This window comes from Myotis davidii, unplaced genomic scaffold, assembly GCF_000327345.1.
Source record: "Myotis davidii unplaced genomic scaffold, ASM32734v1 scaffold415, whole genome shotgun sequence".
NCBI classification, from domain to species: domain Eukaryota; kingdom Metazoa; phylum Chordata; class Mammalia; order Chiroptera; family Vespertilionidae; genus Myotis; species Myotis davidii.
Window position 1 is genome coordinate 4,215,741 of NW_006287951.1, and position 17,903 is coordinate 4,233,643.

General features: G+C 45.0%; 1 protein-coding gene across 1 annotated transcript in view; it reads left to right on the top strand.

Annotated features, from left to right (window-relative positions):
* Nucleotides 1-1,417: 1,417 nt before the first annotated feature.
* Nucleotides 1,418-17,903, top strand: part of IL20RB (interleukin 20 receptor subunit beta) — a 33,863-nt gene continuing 17,377 nt past the window's right edge. The window contains exons 1-6 of the mRNA XM_015561359.1: nucleotides 1,418-1,430; nucleotides 2,230-2,325; nucleotides 7,659-7,785; nucleotides 9,563-9,753; nucleotides 13,968-14,092; nucleotides 16,359-16,509. Of these exons, the coding sequence (XP_015416845.1) occupies nucleotides 1,418-1,430; nucleotides 2,230-2,325; nucleotides 7,659-7,785; nucleotides 9,563-9,753; nucleotides 13,968-14,092; nucleotides 16,359-16,509 (703 nt within the window). The remainder of the gene's footprint in view (nucleotides 1,431-2,229; nucleotides 2,326-7,658; nucleotides 7,786-9,562; nucleotides 9,754-13,967; nucleotides 14,093-16,358; nucleotides 16,510-17,903) is intronic.

The window sequence follows — 17,903 nt, forward strand, 5'->3', positions numbered from 1 at the left end:
CCCTTCTTTGACCTTCATTGCTCTCCAAGCTTCATTGCTCTCTAAGGATAAACTCTAAGCTCAACAAGGCATCCAAAGCTCTCTGGACTCCTGTTTCATTCTGCCTTTGGACCCCATGTCTTGCCACTCCAACCTCCAGTTGCACCAAACTTCTTGTTTCCTAAACACACCAGGCCTGGCTAATTGTTTTCAGCATTTAATAGCCCCCAAGTCACCCCCTCCAGGGAGCCTTCTCTGATCTCCCATGCTGGGTTAGATGTTTCTCCTTAATGCTTCCTTATTCCCTTGTAAATATTTCTGTCACTTTTTTCAATACCAATTTATGATTATTCCCATGTTCATCTTATTCACTTGGGAAGTTCTTAGTTGAGGGCAGGGACTATTGAATTCTCAGGATCTAGCGCATAGTAGGCCCTTAGTAAATGTTCGTTGAATGAATAAATTATTCATTTCTCAAAGGGACATTGCAAATAAGTTCTTAAACTGGAACCACAATCTGTTGTACTCTAAAGCTCATGTTCTTTTCACTAATTAATTGGCACATATAAAGTGTTTAGAGTCCTTTAAAAGCTGGCATTTTAGGGAGCCAAATCCTGTAATAAGTTTTCTTCCAATATTTAAAATTGTTTTTCATTTTTCAATAATACATTCACATGGTTCAGTAATCAAATAGTATAAAAATATATAGCACCCAAAACTATTGAAAGCAGGGTCCCGAAGAGATATTTGGACATGCATGTTCATAGCAGCCTTGGTCACAAGAGTTAAAACATGGAAACAACCCGATTATTCATTAATGGGTGTGTAGATGAGCAAAATGTGGTATATACATCAATGGAATATTAGCCTCAAAAAGGAAGGAAAGTCTGCAATGTGCTACAACATGGTTAAACCTATAAACCGTTAGTACAGCGGTTCTCAACCTGTGGTCGCGACCCCTTTGGGGGTCAAATGACTTCTTCACAGGGGTCGCCTAAGACCATCGGGAAACACATATATAATTACATATTGTTTTTGTGATTAGTCACTATGCTTTAATTATGTTCAATTTGTAACAATGAAAATATATCCTGCATATCAGATATTTACATTATGATTCATAACAGTAGCAAAATTACAGTTATGAAGTAGCAACAAAAATAATTTTATGGTTGGGGGTCACCACAACATGAGGAACTGTATTAAAGGGTCGCAGCTTTAGGAAAGTTGAGAACCACTGCTTTAGGACATTATGCTAAGTGAAATAAGCGGGTCACAGAAGACAAATGCTGTATAATTCCACTTATATGAGGTACTTAGAGTAGTCAAGTTCACAGCAACAAAAAGAATGGTGGTTGCCAGGGGCAGAGGGAAGGAGAGAATGGGGAGTTATTGTTTAATGGCCATAGAGTTTCAGTTTTACAAGCTAAAGAGAGCTATGAGGGTGAAAGGTGCTGATGTTTGCACAACAATGTGAATATATTTAATACCATTGACCTGTATGCTTAAAAATGGTTCAGATGGTAAATTTTATGTTATGTGTATTTTACCACAATAAAAATTTTAAAGCCCAAAACAAACAAACAAAGATATTGCAAAGAGTCTCATCTTCATTTTTCTCCATCTTCCCAGTCCCCACTTCCTCTGCCCCAAGGTAATCAGTCTAGTTAGTTTTTGTATCTCCTTCCAGGTTTTCCTTTGAAAAATGCAAGTGAATATGAAACTATATTCTTCTTCACCTCTGACTTTTTAAAAGGTATTAAAACATTTTTCAAAACGTCTCTACTTTTTTCTGAAGTGGGTATGTATTAGCAAAAAGAACGAATCAATACCCAGGTTGAATGAACTCAAGATGAAGACGTGGAAGAGGACAACTAATTGATGAGAGGGTAAGATAATCCTGCCACCTCACTCCAATGGGGTTTCTAGGGACATCCAGGGTCCCCCAGGACAGAGCCCACCATCCAGGTATCTTCCCCAGGCAGATTCTCAAGCTCCCAGAGTTGCTTTTTCTCTGGAACTCTGCAGGCCACTCCCCCTGATGCAATCAATATCTGGGTTTGGGCAGAAAGGAGGGTGCTATACGGCCCGCCCCTTCTGAGCTGTCTGGGCCGGCTCCTCTTTCCGGAACAATTCAGGCTGCACAACAACTGAGACCTCAGCTCCAACATCTGTTTTCTGAAGCAAGGATGGCTGGGATGGACAGGATGTCGCATTGTGAAAGGAAACAATGTTCCAGGTCAAACTGAGTCTGCCAAACACGGACCCTCACGAAGATTCTAGAAGAAATCTCGACAAGTCTTATCATGTGGCTTTTCTACACCTTGATTCCATGTTTGCTCGTAGGTAAGTATGAATTAGAATACAGCCAATAGACTGGGAATTGAATGTAGGTTAAGAAGGTGAAAGATACTTTCCCAGGGTTTGGGTTGCATTATATGCATATAACATCTTAAGTCTGTTTTCAAAAAGGTTGCTCATCTCCTAACCCTCCATCCCGCATACTAAAGAAAAGAAAAAGCCTGCATTCTGTTTGGAAATCTCTCTCCTAATGTCCACAGAACAATCTAGAAAGATAAAGCATCAAAACAATTAGTCTAAAAGTTAGCAGAGCTCCATGCATTTTGTTATTTATCTTATTATCTGGTTTTAAAAGGTGCAGCATAGTTATCTCAGTCTTTGTGTGTGCCTCAGAGATGTTAACTGTAGGGACAAAAAATAGAGTAAAGATTCTAACAAAATACACATGAATGAAAAGACACGAATTTCATTAATATTGAGTACAAAACTTGTAAAAATTGGATATCTCTTCTGATCACTGCAGAAAAGGTAGCAGTCAGGTAGGTACTCCATAGCATTAAAAAAAAAATTTGGTTTGAGGCACTTTCACTGCCAGTAAGATTACATAATTTTCTCTGCTCCACTCCTGGATACTTGTACCTACATGCTTTATTGTTCCAAAATCACAGCTCTGTAGTCTTTGATGTTTCATCATGTCAAGTTGCATTTAAGAAAAATGTCTAATTTTAATACTCCAAGGTACTGGGCACTTTGTAGCATCAGGGGAGCCTTTCGTACTTTCTGTCATTTTTATTTTTATTATTTCAACACGGAGAAGTAATTATTCTGTTTAGTTTAAACCAGGCAACAAATCAGGGCTAAGGTGGTTTGCAAATGTTTAGAACTGGTTTAGACATCAAGTTTATGGTGTCCCTTCTTAGTTCAAAAACCTCCAAAGTTCCCAATGGCTCAGCACATAGTGCTCACATCTGCTGTTTGTCTTATGATCCAGCATATCCAGGCCCTGATCCTATTGCTCACGTCTCCTTGAAAACAAATATGGACCGCAGTTGGCATATTACACCCTCACTTCCTCCTCCTGGCCTTTCCTGGTGTAATTTTCACCAGTAAAATTGCCATCTCCATTTCCTTTCCCCATCCTGATCCCATTCTCCTAGCATCATTCCAAATGGCTCCCTGTACCTACAGACTCCTCCTAAACTTCTCTCTCCTTTGACCTGGCCCCTTTTACTCTGCGTTGGTGTGTTCTGTTTTCTGCATTGATCTGAGGGCAGGGCCTGGGCATCTATCTTTCCTTGTGTCCCCACAGTCTGTAGCATAGGTTAAGTGTGTTGGCTGATTGGTTAGTTAGTAGATTGGTTGATTAGCTGATGGGACAAACCAGTTGCCAGGGAAACATTCCTTCACAAGCCCAAAGGAGAAGATGAGGAGGCCAAAGGAGAAAGGGAAAAGCCAGGTTTAATATGCATATGAATTCCCTGGGGACTCTTGTTAAAATGCAGATTCTGGTTCAATTGGATGTAGGGTGCAGCCTCAGAGCCTGCCTTTCTAATAAACTCCTGGGGAATGTGATGCTGCTGATCTTAAGACTATACTTTAAAATCATGAAGTAATCTACTATTTTTCTGGGGCATGAATTTGTTTGTGCACTTTCTGAAGCTGGGATGTGGTGCCAGCAGCCGGTTTAGCAGCCAAGTTCTAGGTCAGTCTTGTTCTTTGCTTTTCCTGGTGATATACAAGGTAGTTCTCTTGAAATAATTCAATATATTTGAGAAAGAAATTTTAGGGCATAGTGTCAAGTTCATAGAGCCAAATACCCTCTGCAGTGCAAGGCCCATGCAGTGGGCAGAATAATGGTCCCCTAAAGATATGCACACGCTAATCCCTTGGAAAATAAAAGGTTGCGATTAATGTTATGGGACCTTGAGATTTGGAGATTATCATGGATTATCAAGGTGGGCCCACACTAATCCCATGAACCCTTGAAAGCTGAGAACCGCCTGATCAGCGTGGCTTAGTATTTGAGCATTGACCTATGAGCCAGGAGATCACATTTCTATTCTGGTCAGGGCACATGCCCCAGTTATGGGCTTGATCGCTAATCAGGGGCATGCAAGAGGCAGCCAATCAGTGATTCTCTCTCATCATCCATGTTTCTATCCCTCTCTCTTTCCTCTCTGAAATCAATAAAAATATGTTTTAAAAGATGATGGCTGAGAACCTTTCCTAGCTGCAGTGACAGAGAGAGATGGGAGGACAGAAGAAGAGGCAGGAGAATTTTGAAGTATGAAATAGAATCAACCAGCCATTGTTGTCTTTGAAGACTGAGGAAAGGGCCATGAGCAAGGAATGCAGGTGGCCACTAGAAACTGAGGATGGCAAGGAAACAGGAGACAGATTCTTTCCTAGAGCATCCAGAAGGAACGCAGTCCTATCAATGCCTTGATTTTAGCCCAGTGAGACCAGTGTCAGACTTCTCACCTATAGAAATGTAAGATAATAAATGTGTTGTTTTTAAGATGTTAAATTTGTAGTAATTTGTTACAACAGCAACAGAGAGAGAGAGAGAGAGAGAGAGAGAGAGAGAGAGAGAGAGAGAGATCAGTGTTGTGAATGCAGCACTATGGGAAAGATGTTGCTTAGCTGGTTTTGCGTGGGCAAACCTAAGTTTCTGAGCACCAGAATCTTAATAGTCAGGTCACAGTCACCCAGTTCAAGTCTCTATTGGAAATAGAGCCTCCATCCAGTGGACCTTCTTGAGATACCTACTAGAATGAGAATAATACAATTCTCTATAGTAACAAAAGCATAAACATTCACAAGGAACAAAAAGATCATACAGGGGGTTTTAGTATTGCTTTCTCGCCCTGGTGAGAACCCTCATCCAGTGTGGCTGAGGAAATCTAGATTTTGCACACTCCTCACTGTGGCCAATGTGTTTTTCCTGTCTGCACGTCAAAGTTTCTCTTTCCTCTTGAGTATATTTTTTTATTTTTGCATTTGACATTTACATGCGGTAGTCTTCATTAACTGGTTTCTTCGGAGATTTGACTTCAATAGATATTGCTCCTGGCTGATTGATGACATTTCATGTGAATGAGAATGCTGCATGGACAACAGTTTTCTCTTTCTCCCTCTGTGTTCCCAAGTCCACAACCAGCCTTCTCTAACAATTGAAGGGCATTTTAAAGCCTTTTGTAGGTGGAAAGAGTCACTTTCAACTTGGAGTCTGAGCTGAAATATGGTTCCTTGTAAGTCATTTTCTATTTAGTGTTCTAGCAATGCCATGACACTGTCTACATTACCCTGTTAAATGTCTTCTGAAATCAGTAGTTCATGGGCATTACAGTTTTTCCATCTCATACCCCGTGTGTGTGCCACAAACATGGGCAAAACAACAATGAAATTTGGAATACTCTATACAAACAGCATAAGGATATTGAAGATGTTGCCTGTAGGGCTCAGAAAAAAACAGCAGTTTTCATTTTACCACAAGGATGATAATTCCCTGCTGTTCTTAACTTGAAGAGATTTATCTTTGTATCATGAATGGATGTTGAATTTTGTAAATGCTTTTCATGTGTCAATTGATATGATTGTATGATTTTTCTTCTTCAGCTTGTTGATATGGTGGATTATATTAATTGATTTTCAAATGTTGAACCAGTCTTGCATACCTGGAATAAATCTCACTTGGATTTATTGGTATATAATCTTGGTCATGGTATATAATCTTTTTTATGAATTCTTGGATTTAGGTTGCTAATATTTTGCTGACAACTTTTGCATCTAAGTGCATGAGAGATATTGGTCTGTAGTTTTTTGGTTTTTTTAAAAAAAAATATATACTACTATCTTTGTCTGATTTTGGTATCAGGATAATACTGGCCCCATCAAATAAATTGGAAAGTGTTCTTTTCTCTTTTACTTCATGGAAGAGATTGTGTAAAATTAGTGTTAATTTAAAAACATATTTGGTAGTATTTTCCAGTGAAACCATCTGGACCCGGAGATTTCAATTTCAGAGCTATTAAATTGTGAACTATAGCCTCACATTCCCCACATAGCTGACTAGAAAAATGCTTTGTTACTTTACCAGAGGAAGGATGTCAGAAAGGACCATGCCCCGCCCTCCCGTGCCACCTCACTGCAGCTGGCCCTTTTCTTGTCACCCCTGGGTGATTCCAAGGTTAGGGGTGGGGAGGACAGGAAGCCTCCCTTGTGGATACCCCAGGTGTTTCCTCACAGGGCAGGCCATGGAAGCTGAGGGTGGGTTGGAGGTGCATCACCAGGCCTCTACTACAAAAGAAGCAGGGAAACCAGGCAGGGTTCCCTAGCAGCCCTCATCCCTTCGTGGTCATGGAGCTTGATAACAACAGGTGCCAATCTGGAGACAGACACCGAGATGAAAAGTCCTGGGCAAGGGCCCTAGGCCCTACTGTGCTCTCGATGTTATCACTGCAACTGTAACAGCAAGGGGAGGCAGGTGTTAGCATTAAAAGAAGAACGTTTGAAACTGGGAAGAGAAGGACCGCAGCAGAGAAGCCGCACTGCACCCTGGGTTCACACAGGATGAGCCCCAGGGCTGCCCAAAGTTCTTATGAGTGCATGTTCAGCGTCACAGCCCTGTTTCGTTCTGTGTACAAACTGTATGCATACTTGGGCACACCACACACACCTGTGCGAGCAGATGCTTGTGTCCCAGGCTGGCTCAGAGGTCTGCAAGTCTGCCTGAGGTGGAGTCTCAGAACTCGCTTGGTGCCTATCTGGATTGGACTCCTCCACAGCAGACCAGCCTGCACTTTCCAGCTGGGAGCTGATGCCCCATTCAGCCTTGCTGGGGGAGGTGTAGGCATGTCCCCTGGATGGCAGTAGCAGGTGAGGGAGGTGCTGAGGAGCTGGCAGGAGCCTGCATGGTTTGCTATGTAGGGATGGAGGGCTCAGGTTTATTTACCTTGCTTAGAGTCACATGGTAAATGACAGAGTCAAGGCCTGCATCTAGGTCAGTCTGGCATAAGAGTTGTAAACAATGTGCCTTAATTTTGCCACTTGTACAGTGGAGAAACTAATAGTCCTAACCTCCAGGTACAGTAATGAGGATTAAATAAGATAATCATGTAATAATCTAGCACATTGTCTAGATAGAATATAGTAAGTGCTCAATAATATTAGCCATTGTGACTATTAATATTAAAGTGCCATTTTATCACCAAAGGTAGAATTGCAATGATGATGGAAAATATTTAGCATTTACACAAGTATGATGAAATTAGAGGTGTTTCTGGTTCATAGACATATGAAGTCTTATTAGAAACTAATTTAAAACTGTGCCCCAATCTGAGCCCACCTGTCAGCATGTCTGTCTGCCTTGGTCCTAGATGGAGTTGCCCTTCTGCCTGCCCCTCAGAACCTCTCTATACAGTCAACCAACATGAAGCATCTCTTAACATGGAGCCCAGTGATCATGGCTGGAGAAACAATCCACTATTCTGTTGAGTACCAGGGGTGAGTTTTTTTGAATTGTGTTTTGTTTTTTTTCTTAGTTGTTCTCCCTTGGAAAGTAGTTGATTGCTGGAGGCACCCCATTTTTCAATCCACAAAGAGCCCAAGGAAGCTTTGTGAGCCCAGAGATTGATTATCTCCAGTGACCTGCTGCCTCTGGGTGCACGGGCATTGGGAGAGTTGAAGAAACAAGGGAAATTGTTCTGTGGATTTGATAATGAACTCTCTGGGAACCCAACAGTGTATAAACACATTTTGGTGGAGCTTTTTTTCAATGGTGAGTCAACTGTCTAATGCTGTAGAAAATCTTTTTAAAAAAAATATGTTTTTATTGATTTCAGAGAGGAAGGGAGAGGTAAAGAGAGACAGAAACATCAATGATGAGAGAGAATCATTGATCGGCTGCCTCCCGCACGCCCCCCACTGGGGATCGAGCCCACAACCCAGGCATGCGCCCCTGACTGGAACTGAACCTGGGACCTGTCAGTCCACAGGCCGACGCTCTATCCACTGAGCCAAACCAGCTAGAGCTGTAGAAAATCTTAAGAGTTTGACTCTGACTTCAGCTGGATAGGTCCCTGGAGACTCAGATCCTTTGGGGGGTAGGGGAGACCTCAGTTTTCCTGTCTATGAGCCAAAAGAAATTGTGACCCTAAAGGTCAGCTGCCCAGGGGCCAAGCAGGCTTGCTCCTTTGCAGGTATTCAGGCCCTTGGAGCCATTGAGGAGTGACAGGGACACAGAGGTGCTCAATATACGGTATTTCATTAACAATAAATACTAGTCAGGGTACAGTTGACCAGGTTTCTGGATGTAGGGAGCTTGCATGTAAAGGAGGAGGCATCCAGTAAAAAGGTAAAGAAAATAAATATTTAGGTCTGCACTGTCCAGTGTGGTAGCCACTAGACACAGAGAGCTATTTAAATTAAATGACAATGTCTGTTTCCAAGACACACTAGTCACATTTTAAATTCCTAATAGCCACATGTGGTCGTGACCACCATATTGAATGACACCAATATAGAATCTTTCCATCATCACAGAAAATTCTACTGGACAACACTGCTCCAGGTAATTTCAGATAGCAACCAGTGCTGGGAGGAAGCTAAAAGGCTGATGCGAAAGACAGTTAACTCTGTGGCTCCTTTTCATTGGGTGGTCAGGGAAGGCCTGCCTGGGGAGTGATATCTAAGTCTATTTCTGAAGGATAGGAGGAGTCAGCCAGTGTGAGCAGCAGAGACAGAGTCTTTGGGACACAGCAAACAGCTGGTTAGAGGTCCTAAGGTTAAAAGAGCTCAGCAAGGAGGCCAGTGTGGAGGAAAGAGCATGTGTAGGGGTGAAGTGACAGAGAGGCCAGAGAGTCTTGGAAGCCATGGGAAAGAGGTTGGATTCCATTCCAAGTGTTTTGGAAGCCATTAAGGATAGAAATGTCATGATTTGCTGAGTGATGAATGGTTTGAAGAATAACGGGAGTATGAGCTGGAAAATCAGGAGACCATAGCAAGGCAAGGGATGACAGTGGCTGAGATTGGGGTGGTGACCCATGGAGATGGAGAGACCTGGACACATTGGGATTTGTGCCTAGTTTTCCTTTGATTGGTCATAAAAGGAGTAAGGTCATAAAAGGTTGGTTAGGGAGGAGGGTAAAGGAACTGGAGTTTGGAGCAAATGATTATTTTGCTGACCCATGTAAAGCAGGTGAATGAGGCAGTTACTTGCAACCATCGTTGAGCCTGGGTGGAAGAAACTGGTGTGACCCTGTGCCTTCCTCTCTTTGGCTAGAGAGTATGAGAGCCTGTTCATGAGCCACATCTGGATCCCCAGCAGCAGGTGCTCACCTACCACAGTTCCTGAATGTGACGTCACCGATGACATCACTGCCACCGTGCCTTACAACCTCCGTGTCAGGGCCATCCTAGGCTCACAGACTTCAGCCTGGAGCATCCTGAAGCCACCCTTTAATCGAAACTCAAGTAAGATACGTCTCTCTTTACTCCCCCACCGCCACCAGCCTTCCCCTTCAGAAACCATATTCTCTGAGTTTTTCAGGATTCTTGTTAGCATCAAATTAGTCTTGCAAAGCCAGAGTACTGTGAACACAAATAAATTCACTGGTTCATTTAAAAATATGCCAACTGCTTCCCTCATGCCCTCTTTCTTATTTTGAAAGAGGCTTTGGAAGTCATTCTCTATCTCTGTCAGGGTCTGCAGCTGTTGGGGACACTGACGTTGCAAAGCTGGAAGGAGAGCTAGCTGCTCTAGAAGTGGGGAGATGGGGTTAGGATTGCTTCTTTCCACGCTGACAGTGCCTCAATAAATCATCTAGTGACTCCCATCTGGTGCCTCATTAACCCCATGTTGCCTGTGTGAGCAGCTTTTCCTTGCACAATAAGATCTATATATTTAGCAGAACCACCAGAAATAGTTGCTCTTCTATGGTCACTGGGAAATAAACAACTTTTCTGTAGCAACAGTACTTGGCAAATGATTGAGAAAGAAGTAAGGGAAGACTATAGATAGGTGGCCAAATATGGCAGAGCACAAACAATAGCCAATGTGTAAAAGGGTGTGTGTGTTTAGGAGCAGCAGGAGCAAGGACTGAATGGCCAGTGGGTAAGGAAGCAGCTGGTCACATGGTGAAGGATTTTGACAAATCAGTAGAGGGAAGTCATGGGGAAAAAAGATTGTCTAGGCCAGGTTTGTCTTACAGTCACTTGCTGCTGTGTGAAAGGGAACTGGAGTAGGACAAGCATGCAGGGTAGGGCAAGAGTGAGGAGGGGATGGTAACACTCGAGCTGAGCCAAGATGGGTCCTGATCCCGGGAGTGGGGGAAGGGATGGGGAAGAGAGAACAAATTTGAGACATGGCGAGTTAGGACAGAGCTTGGGGACCAGTCATTGGGAGAGACAACAATGGTGTCCAGCTTCCAATTGGGGTTGGTGAGAATGTCATCCAAGTCAGAGAACCCAGGAGAAAAAACTACTCTTGAGAAATAAGAGATACTTCTGGCCTTGGGCTCTGAGATAGAGATTCCTACAAGATAACACACCAAGATATCTGATTGGCAGCTGGAAATCAGGCCCTGGGGCTGCGACGGTTAAGGACAGCACACAGCACAACATTAATAGCTTATGGCTTGGGAGCAGATGTAATTGTCCAGGGACATTATTGGAAGACAAAGACAACTCAGGACAGGATCCTGGGAAACCTCAGGGTTTAAAAGGAAGGTGAAGGGAGAGCACCAGTAGGTGGCTGGGCAGGTAGAGGTCATGGATGGGAGAACAGAAGAACTGCTGATAGGCCTGAAGGAAGCACCTAAATGGGTCCTTGAGAAAGTGGCTTTATGGGATGGTGGGGGTGGTGGTTAGCTTGCTGGATGGAGGATTGAGTGGAGGTAGGAAGGAGCAAGGCAGATGCTCTGCTGAGACAGGTAGGGCGATAATGTGTTCTGTTTGGAGCTGCAGGAGAGGCAAGGAAAGGCCCTTGGTGAACTCTGTTGTTTGATGTGGCAGAAGATCCTCTGCTGTGAGTGAGGACAAAGAAGGTTAAGAGCAGCATGGACAGTAGTGGATGAGTCAAAGGTTCCTGGGGAGTGTATGAGATTGGGTAGAAGTCAGAAGGGTTTAGAAGGTGGGGATGGTGGTGGGGGTAGCCCAAGCTGGCTGAGAAAGTGAAGATTGATTTGAAGGAGAAATGGCCCTCTAGAGTCAGATGGATGTGGATCAAGTCCCAGCTCAGCCACTGGTAGTTGGGTCCCTCCCTGCCTCCTCATCTATAAGAAGGGCAACAGTTTGCCTCAAAGCATAGTTGTGGGAACTATACAAAATGAAATGCATAAATACTAATTGCAGTGCTGTCCTGTTATAGTACTCAGCTATTGTTAAGTATTGTTTTTATTATTGTCCTAGACATGTCCCACTTGAGAGCTATAGAGTAGAGGAAGGAAAAGGTGGGGACAGGAGTGGAACCATTGGAATATGTTATCAATAGGAATTTTGATGCAGAATGTGAGCTCTTCTGCCCAGGCACTAGGAGGATATAGTGGAAGCAATGGGACCCCAGTGCTAGGCCCTGGGAGAGGCTGGGGGACACTGGAGGGTGGAGCAGCTTTGCCTCTGTCCACAGTGCCCGGGTATCATCCAAACCACCTCCCTCTGGCTCCTGGGAGCAAGGGGCTCCCGCCAAGACCACTGCTGGGGGCTGGCAGCTGTTGTTGGAAAGGGAGGCATGGACCAGAGGGAGATAAAGAAGTGCCTATAAACCTATGTGGCTGGGGGAGTTGTTCTCAAGCAGGAAAAAGTTTTGTTGCAGGAGGAGGAACAGGAGTCTGTGTACCTACACCAGAAGGTGGAAGATGTGATCCTGTGTGATCCCTGGGCAGGTGGAGTTCACTACAGAGCTGGAATGAAATCGTGGTGCTTAAGGGCATTAAGTCTGTTCCTTTGTCTCTGCACTATGACTTCTCCCCAAACATATGAAAAGTCGTGTTTTTAAGGCTGCCCTGACCAAGATCTCCTATTCTCACAGGGAAGCCTTTTTGAGAGCAGAGGTTCTTAACCTTGATTGCACATTCCAGTCACAGGGGAGCTTTAGCACCACTTACCCCAGCAGGCTTCCTGAAGCCACACCTAACTCCAGGCTCAGCATCCATTACCCTGTTTCACTGCCACCTGGCCGGCCACACCTGGGGGTGAGCAGATCAGTAAGACTCCGGGGCTGTGCCCCATCTCCAGTGGCTCTACCCCCTGGCCTCTGCCAGACCCCACCTGTCTGGCTGGTATGTCTTGAACTCTTCAAGGAAGAAACTGGGCCCAGAGGTGCCCAAGATATTGGCGTCGGGCCAGACCAGGAACTTGAGGATGGTGCCCGCCTTGGAGCCCAGGAAGAGTATGTCTGGGGCCCATCCCCAGAGTCTGATTTAGATCATCTATGTGCATCCTGTTCATTGGAGTTTAACATTTCCCCAGGTTATTCTCATGCACAGCCAGAGCTGAGATCCACAAGTACAGAGGCTAAACACTCACACAGAAAAGTCTAGAAACCTGGAAAAGATACAGCCTCAAATTCTGGCTTCTAACGGTGTGACTTTGGGCAAGTCACTTACCTCTCGGAGGCTCAGTTACGTCATCTGTAAAACAGGAGTAGTATTTACTTTCTTAAGTTTGCTGGATGGATTAAATGAGTTTGTAGAGTGCACAGGACAAAGGTTCCTGCTCCAACACTCAAAATATTCTCTGAACTGGAATGAGAATTTTTTTTTGGAGAATTTTTCTAATTCTATTCTCAATAAAGATGGAGATCAGGGGATTCTAATCATGCTTGACCTAAAACTGAAGTAGTCAAACATCTCTCTTCCTTCTGGAGGTGCTTCAGAGGTAGTACTGGTGGTGCTGTGTGCTCATCAGAAGCCTCTGAACTGGGTATATTTTGCATAGTTGGTCCCGGACTTCCCAAGTCCTTCTGTCCCCTATCCAGGCAGCTCTTCAAATGCCAGGAAATGCTTTGCTCTCTGAAAACTCCCTGCAGGAAATGACTTTCGTTTGAGTGTCCACTGACCCTCGTGCAGGGGGATTTAGCTCAGACTATACTCTATTTCTCAAGCCAAGGCCAACAATCAGGGTGCCCTTCTGTTCCTGCAGTGTCTGGATCTGAGAGGTAAGTATGGCTCCATCCTCACTAGCCAGGGATAGAGACTGCCTGTGTGGGCCCTTCTGTTCTCAGTCTGCTGATGGGAAAAGATCCATGGGGACTGCTGGCCCATCTGTTTGGGGTCCAGCAATTTCTAGAGTTGGTTATTGGAATTTGTAAAACCCTCTGGTTTTCTGACATCCTCCATTAAGGATATGAGATGAAGAATACTTGGACTGAGGTCAGAATGGCCAACTCATTCACAGGCTGCTGATTTGCTGATATTTGAAATATCAAACATATCACTGATCCATGGGAATTGTAGTAATCTTTGTCATTTAAAAAAACTTGCTCTTAATTCAAAAAGCATTTACTGAGCACCTGCTGAGTACAGGAGGGCTTATCAGTAGACATGCTTCTGCATGCTGTGAAGTTACAGCCAACCCCTTCCGATGCCAGGAGCCTGGCATGTTTCTACCAATGACTGGTCATGGTTTCCCAGAACAGAAACCAGTCCTGTCTGGGACTGGCTTTGATTCTCCTCTTTTCTTGCCGACAGCCATTCTAACCCCACCTGGAATGGAGGTCACCAAGGATGGCTTCCACCTGGTGGTTAAGCTGGAAGACCTGGGACCCCAGTTTGAGTTCCTCGTGGCCTACTGGAGGAGGGAGCCTGGTGCTAAGGTAAGACCTCTGGCCTTGGCCTTTGAGTCAGACTTTGGAGAAGGCATCACAGACCTCTGAGAGGTGGTTGAGAAGCTGGCCCTGTATTGCTCGTTGTATGGGGTGGCCAGGCTGAGTGAAGTGTGGGAAAGCAGAGAGATGGGAGGAGGCTGACAATTCCAGTAGCCTCCTCCTCAAAGAACCGCCTTGGTTCCACCCAGGCCTTGGCTCCATCCCAGGCCTTGGCTGGGAGCCTTCTCAGGCCAAGCTTTACTGAAGTATGGGGGCTGCCTCCTTGTTATAAACTCTAACATAGTTGGATTCACAGTACTTTTTCAATACATTTTCTCCCCTCATCAGCTTGTCTTCTCAGCCATTCTCCCTGGCATGTTTAGGTACCGCAGACCAGGGTGTTCCAGATCAGCCAGAAGATTTCAAAAATGCATGAGGCTGGCACAAGCCTCTTGAGGGTGTGTATCTGGGCAGGGTGCAGAAGTCAGGGCAGAGAGCCAGGGACTGGATAACCCTGCCTAATTATGAGCCACTGGGTCACACAGAATGCCTAAATGAGGTGCTGCCCCTCCCTGTGGGATGGCTGCTGCAAGCTGGGATGGGTGGGAGGTCAGCTCTCCCAGAGGGAATGGTCAAACAGCAGCAGCCACAGCAGCAGAAGGGGTTGAACTTAAGCAGGAACTAGAGCAGTGGTTCTCAACCTTCTGGCCCTTTAAATACAGTTCCTCATGTTGTGACCCAATCATAAAATTATTTTCGTTTCTACTTCATAATTGTAATGTTGCTACTGTTATGAATCGTAATGTAAATATCTGATATGCAGGATGGTCTTAGGCGACCCCTGTAAAAGGGTCGTTCGATCACCAAAGCAGTTGCAACCCACAGGTTGAGAACCGCTGAACTAGAGGATAGTCAAACCTGTGGAGTTCTGTCCAAGCTGATATGGTGACAAGGCCCACTGCAGTCAGCACAGACAAAGGTAGACTTTATCATAAGGATTAGTATGGTACAATAAGGGGTTCTGATAGAATCTATGAACAGAGCTGGCCCAGAGCTGGGTTCTTACCCAAGGACCCTTGCCTATGGAGTCCCTGCTTCCCTCTGGTGGGTCCTCTCTATTGCACTCTTGCTGTGGCCTTCTCTCCAGCTTACTCCCAGGCCCTGATTCTTTATCAGTCCTTCCTACACATTCCTGTGGCTGTGCCTCACCATCCCTCAAGGCCTCTCAGGCCTAATCCCACTCCCCTTAGTCCCTGTTTCTGGCTCCAATTATTCTCACGACCAATTCCCAAGAGAGGAAATCTGATTGGTCCTGCTTATCTTATCAGGCCAAGCTTAGGAGTCGAAGGTTGCTGGCTGGCCTTTGATGGAGGACCCTTCTTAGACGAGGGGTACCTCCGACCACACAACAGTGTCAGGGGAAGAAGGGCATATGCCTCTGTATCCACTCAACAGGGGCTATAGTTTGGGTAGTTTCCCTGGAAGGTATGGGTGGGTGGAATGGGCGTTAACAATGGTTGGACATGGCATTGCCAGCCAAGCAGATGGAGTGGGGGAGGAGGGGACAGATCAGGGCCTGGGCACGAGGGCACAGGTAGCTCCTCCCTCAGATTCTTTGGATGGAGCCCTCTCTCCACCCATGGTAACTGGGAGGGCCATGCTGAGAGAGGAGTATATACCCTGAGTCATCTAAGCGTGGTCCAAACAAGCCTCCACAGGGTCAGACGTGGAGCACAGCCTCAAGGAGTGGGTAGAGGTGGAAGGGTGTACAGATGAATTAACAGATGGCTGGCTGGCTGGATGTGTGAGGAGGCACTGCCCACTGGTTCCATTGCTCCTGTGCACTTATCCCCCCAGCTCAGTCATGTTAGTATTTCTGACTTCTACTTCTCTGTCCACGTTATCCTATTGGAGAGATCTTCCCCAACCATTCTTTTTGGTGCCTCCTAATCACTCTACCTTCTTGCGCTGCTTCATTTTTTTTCTTATTACCACCTGATAAATAGTACATATTGTCTGTCTTTTCCCACGTAAGCTCCAGGACAGCAGGGACTTTGTTTTGCTCAATGCTATGCTCCAGTGCCTACAACAGTGCTTGCCACATAGTACATGCATAATAAACAGATATGAATGAATGAATGAATGAATGAATGAATGAGGGAACATTCTGTGTGCAGCCTGGAAAGGAAATAGCTGCAGTTTTCCTTCCCTGGTTCTTCTCTCTCTTTCTTGTCTTGCTTCCCTCAGTGTGTAACTGGTTTCTGGTCTCCTAAAGGAACATGTCAAAACAGTGAGAAGCAGGGGCGTTCCAGTGCACCTGGAAACCATGGAGCCAGCGGCTGTGTACTGTGTGAAGGCCCAGACGTTCGTGAAAGCCATCGGGAGGCACAGCGCCTTCAGCCAGGCAGAATGTGTCAAGGTGCAAGGTAAGGGTGGCCTGTTTGTTCCCTGGGGTCCTGCACAGGTGACAGCCCCCCGCCCCACCCCCCAGAGGATGCTTGGCTGCCTGCTGGGTTTCTTTGGTTCTCAGTCTCCGGTGGCCTCACTGACCTGCTTCCCGAGGCTGGATGGGTTCCTATGGTAAAGGTGTGCTTCACTCCAATTCCCCTACAGGCGAGAGTCCACTCTGGGCCTGGGTGGCGGTCCCTTGAGCCACTGTCTGGAACTTTCTTTCCTCTGAAAGGTCCCTAGGCCTGAGGCCAGATATTGCAAGGCTGACTTACCGTTGAATCAGAGGCGGGTGGCAGGAGAGGCAGTCAGGGCTGAGAGTCAGCCTTATGAGGAGACAGCTCCCTGTACATCACAGATGCTTTCAGCTAGGAGGGGCCTATGGGAAGTCTATAGACTCCATGTTTGACTTAAATTTTTTCCCTTGACATTTTTATGATCTAAAACCGCTCAATGTTTAAAAACCCTTTGAAAAGAAACAAAACCCACATCCCACAATTCTGCCACTAAAACACCACTAGTGACATATTTGTATATAACTTTTTAGCATTTAAAAAATAATTATTTTGCACATTTAGTTTCAAAAAATATAAAATACACATGGAGGCTCCCCTTTCTACCTTTCCTTTTAGCACAAATGGTAGCATACTCTATTTGTTATTCTGAATCTTGTCTTTTCCACTTTTTATATCATAGATTTTCCATATCTACACAGAACTTCATCTTTCTTTATGGCTATGTAGTATTCCATTTTGTGTATATATAACAGCTCTATATTGAAGGGCATTTCATTTCCCCCAACCCCCCCGCAATATTTTGCTATTGCTGGCAGTGCTTTACCTTGTACGTAGATCATCTTGCTGGTAGACTTGAAGGATACATTCCTGGAGGTGGAGTTGCTTGGTCAGAGGCATACATATTGGGCTTTAACTGCTGTTCCCAGATTTCCCTCCAGAAGTGTGTCATCCTTCCCACATGTTGGACTGGACACATGTTGGCTCGCACATAGGCTTTGTGCCTGCTTTTTCACAAATATCCACCACATTTCCCAAATGGATTTTCTGATTGCCATTTTATACTACTTTTAAAACTAGATAAGTCAAGCTTGTTAAAAATTGAAACAACACAGAAGTATATAAAGTAAGAGGTACATGTTTTCCACCAAGAATGTTTATTTTGGCAAGCTTAGCATTTAATCTGCAGGTATTGTGTGATACCAGTACTCACAGGCACTAATAGCACTATTGTGCTTACTGTTCTGTTTCTTGCTTCTTCACTGTAGTACCGTATTTGCCGGCGTATAAGACGATTTTTTGGCCCTGAAAAATATGCCTCCAAGTGGGGGGCCATCTTATACGCCAGGTACACTTCA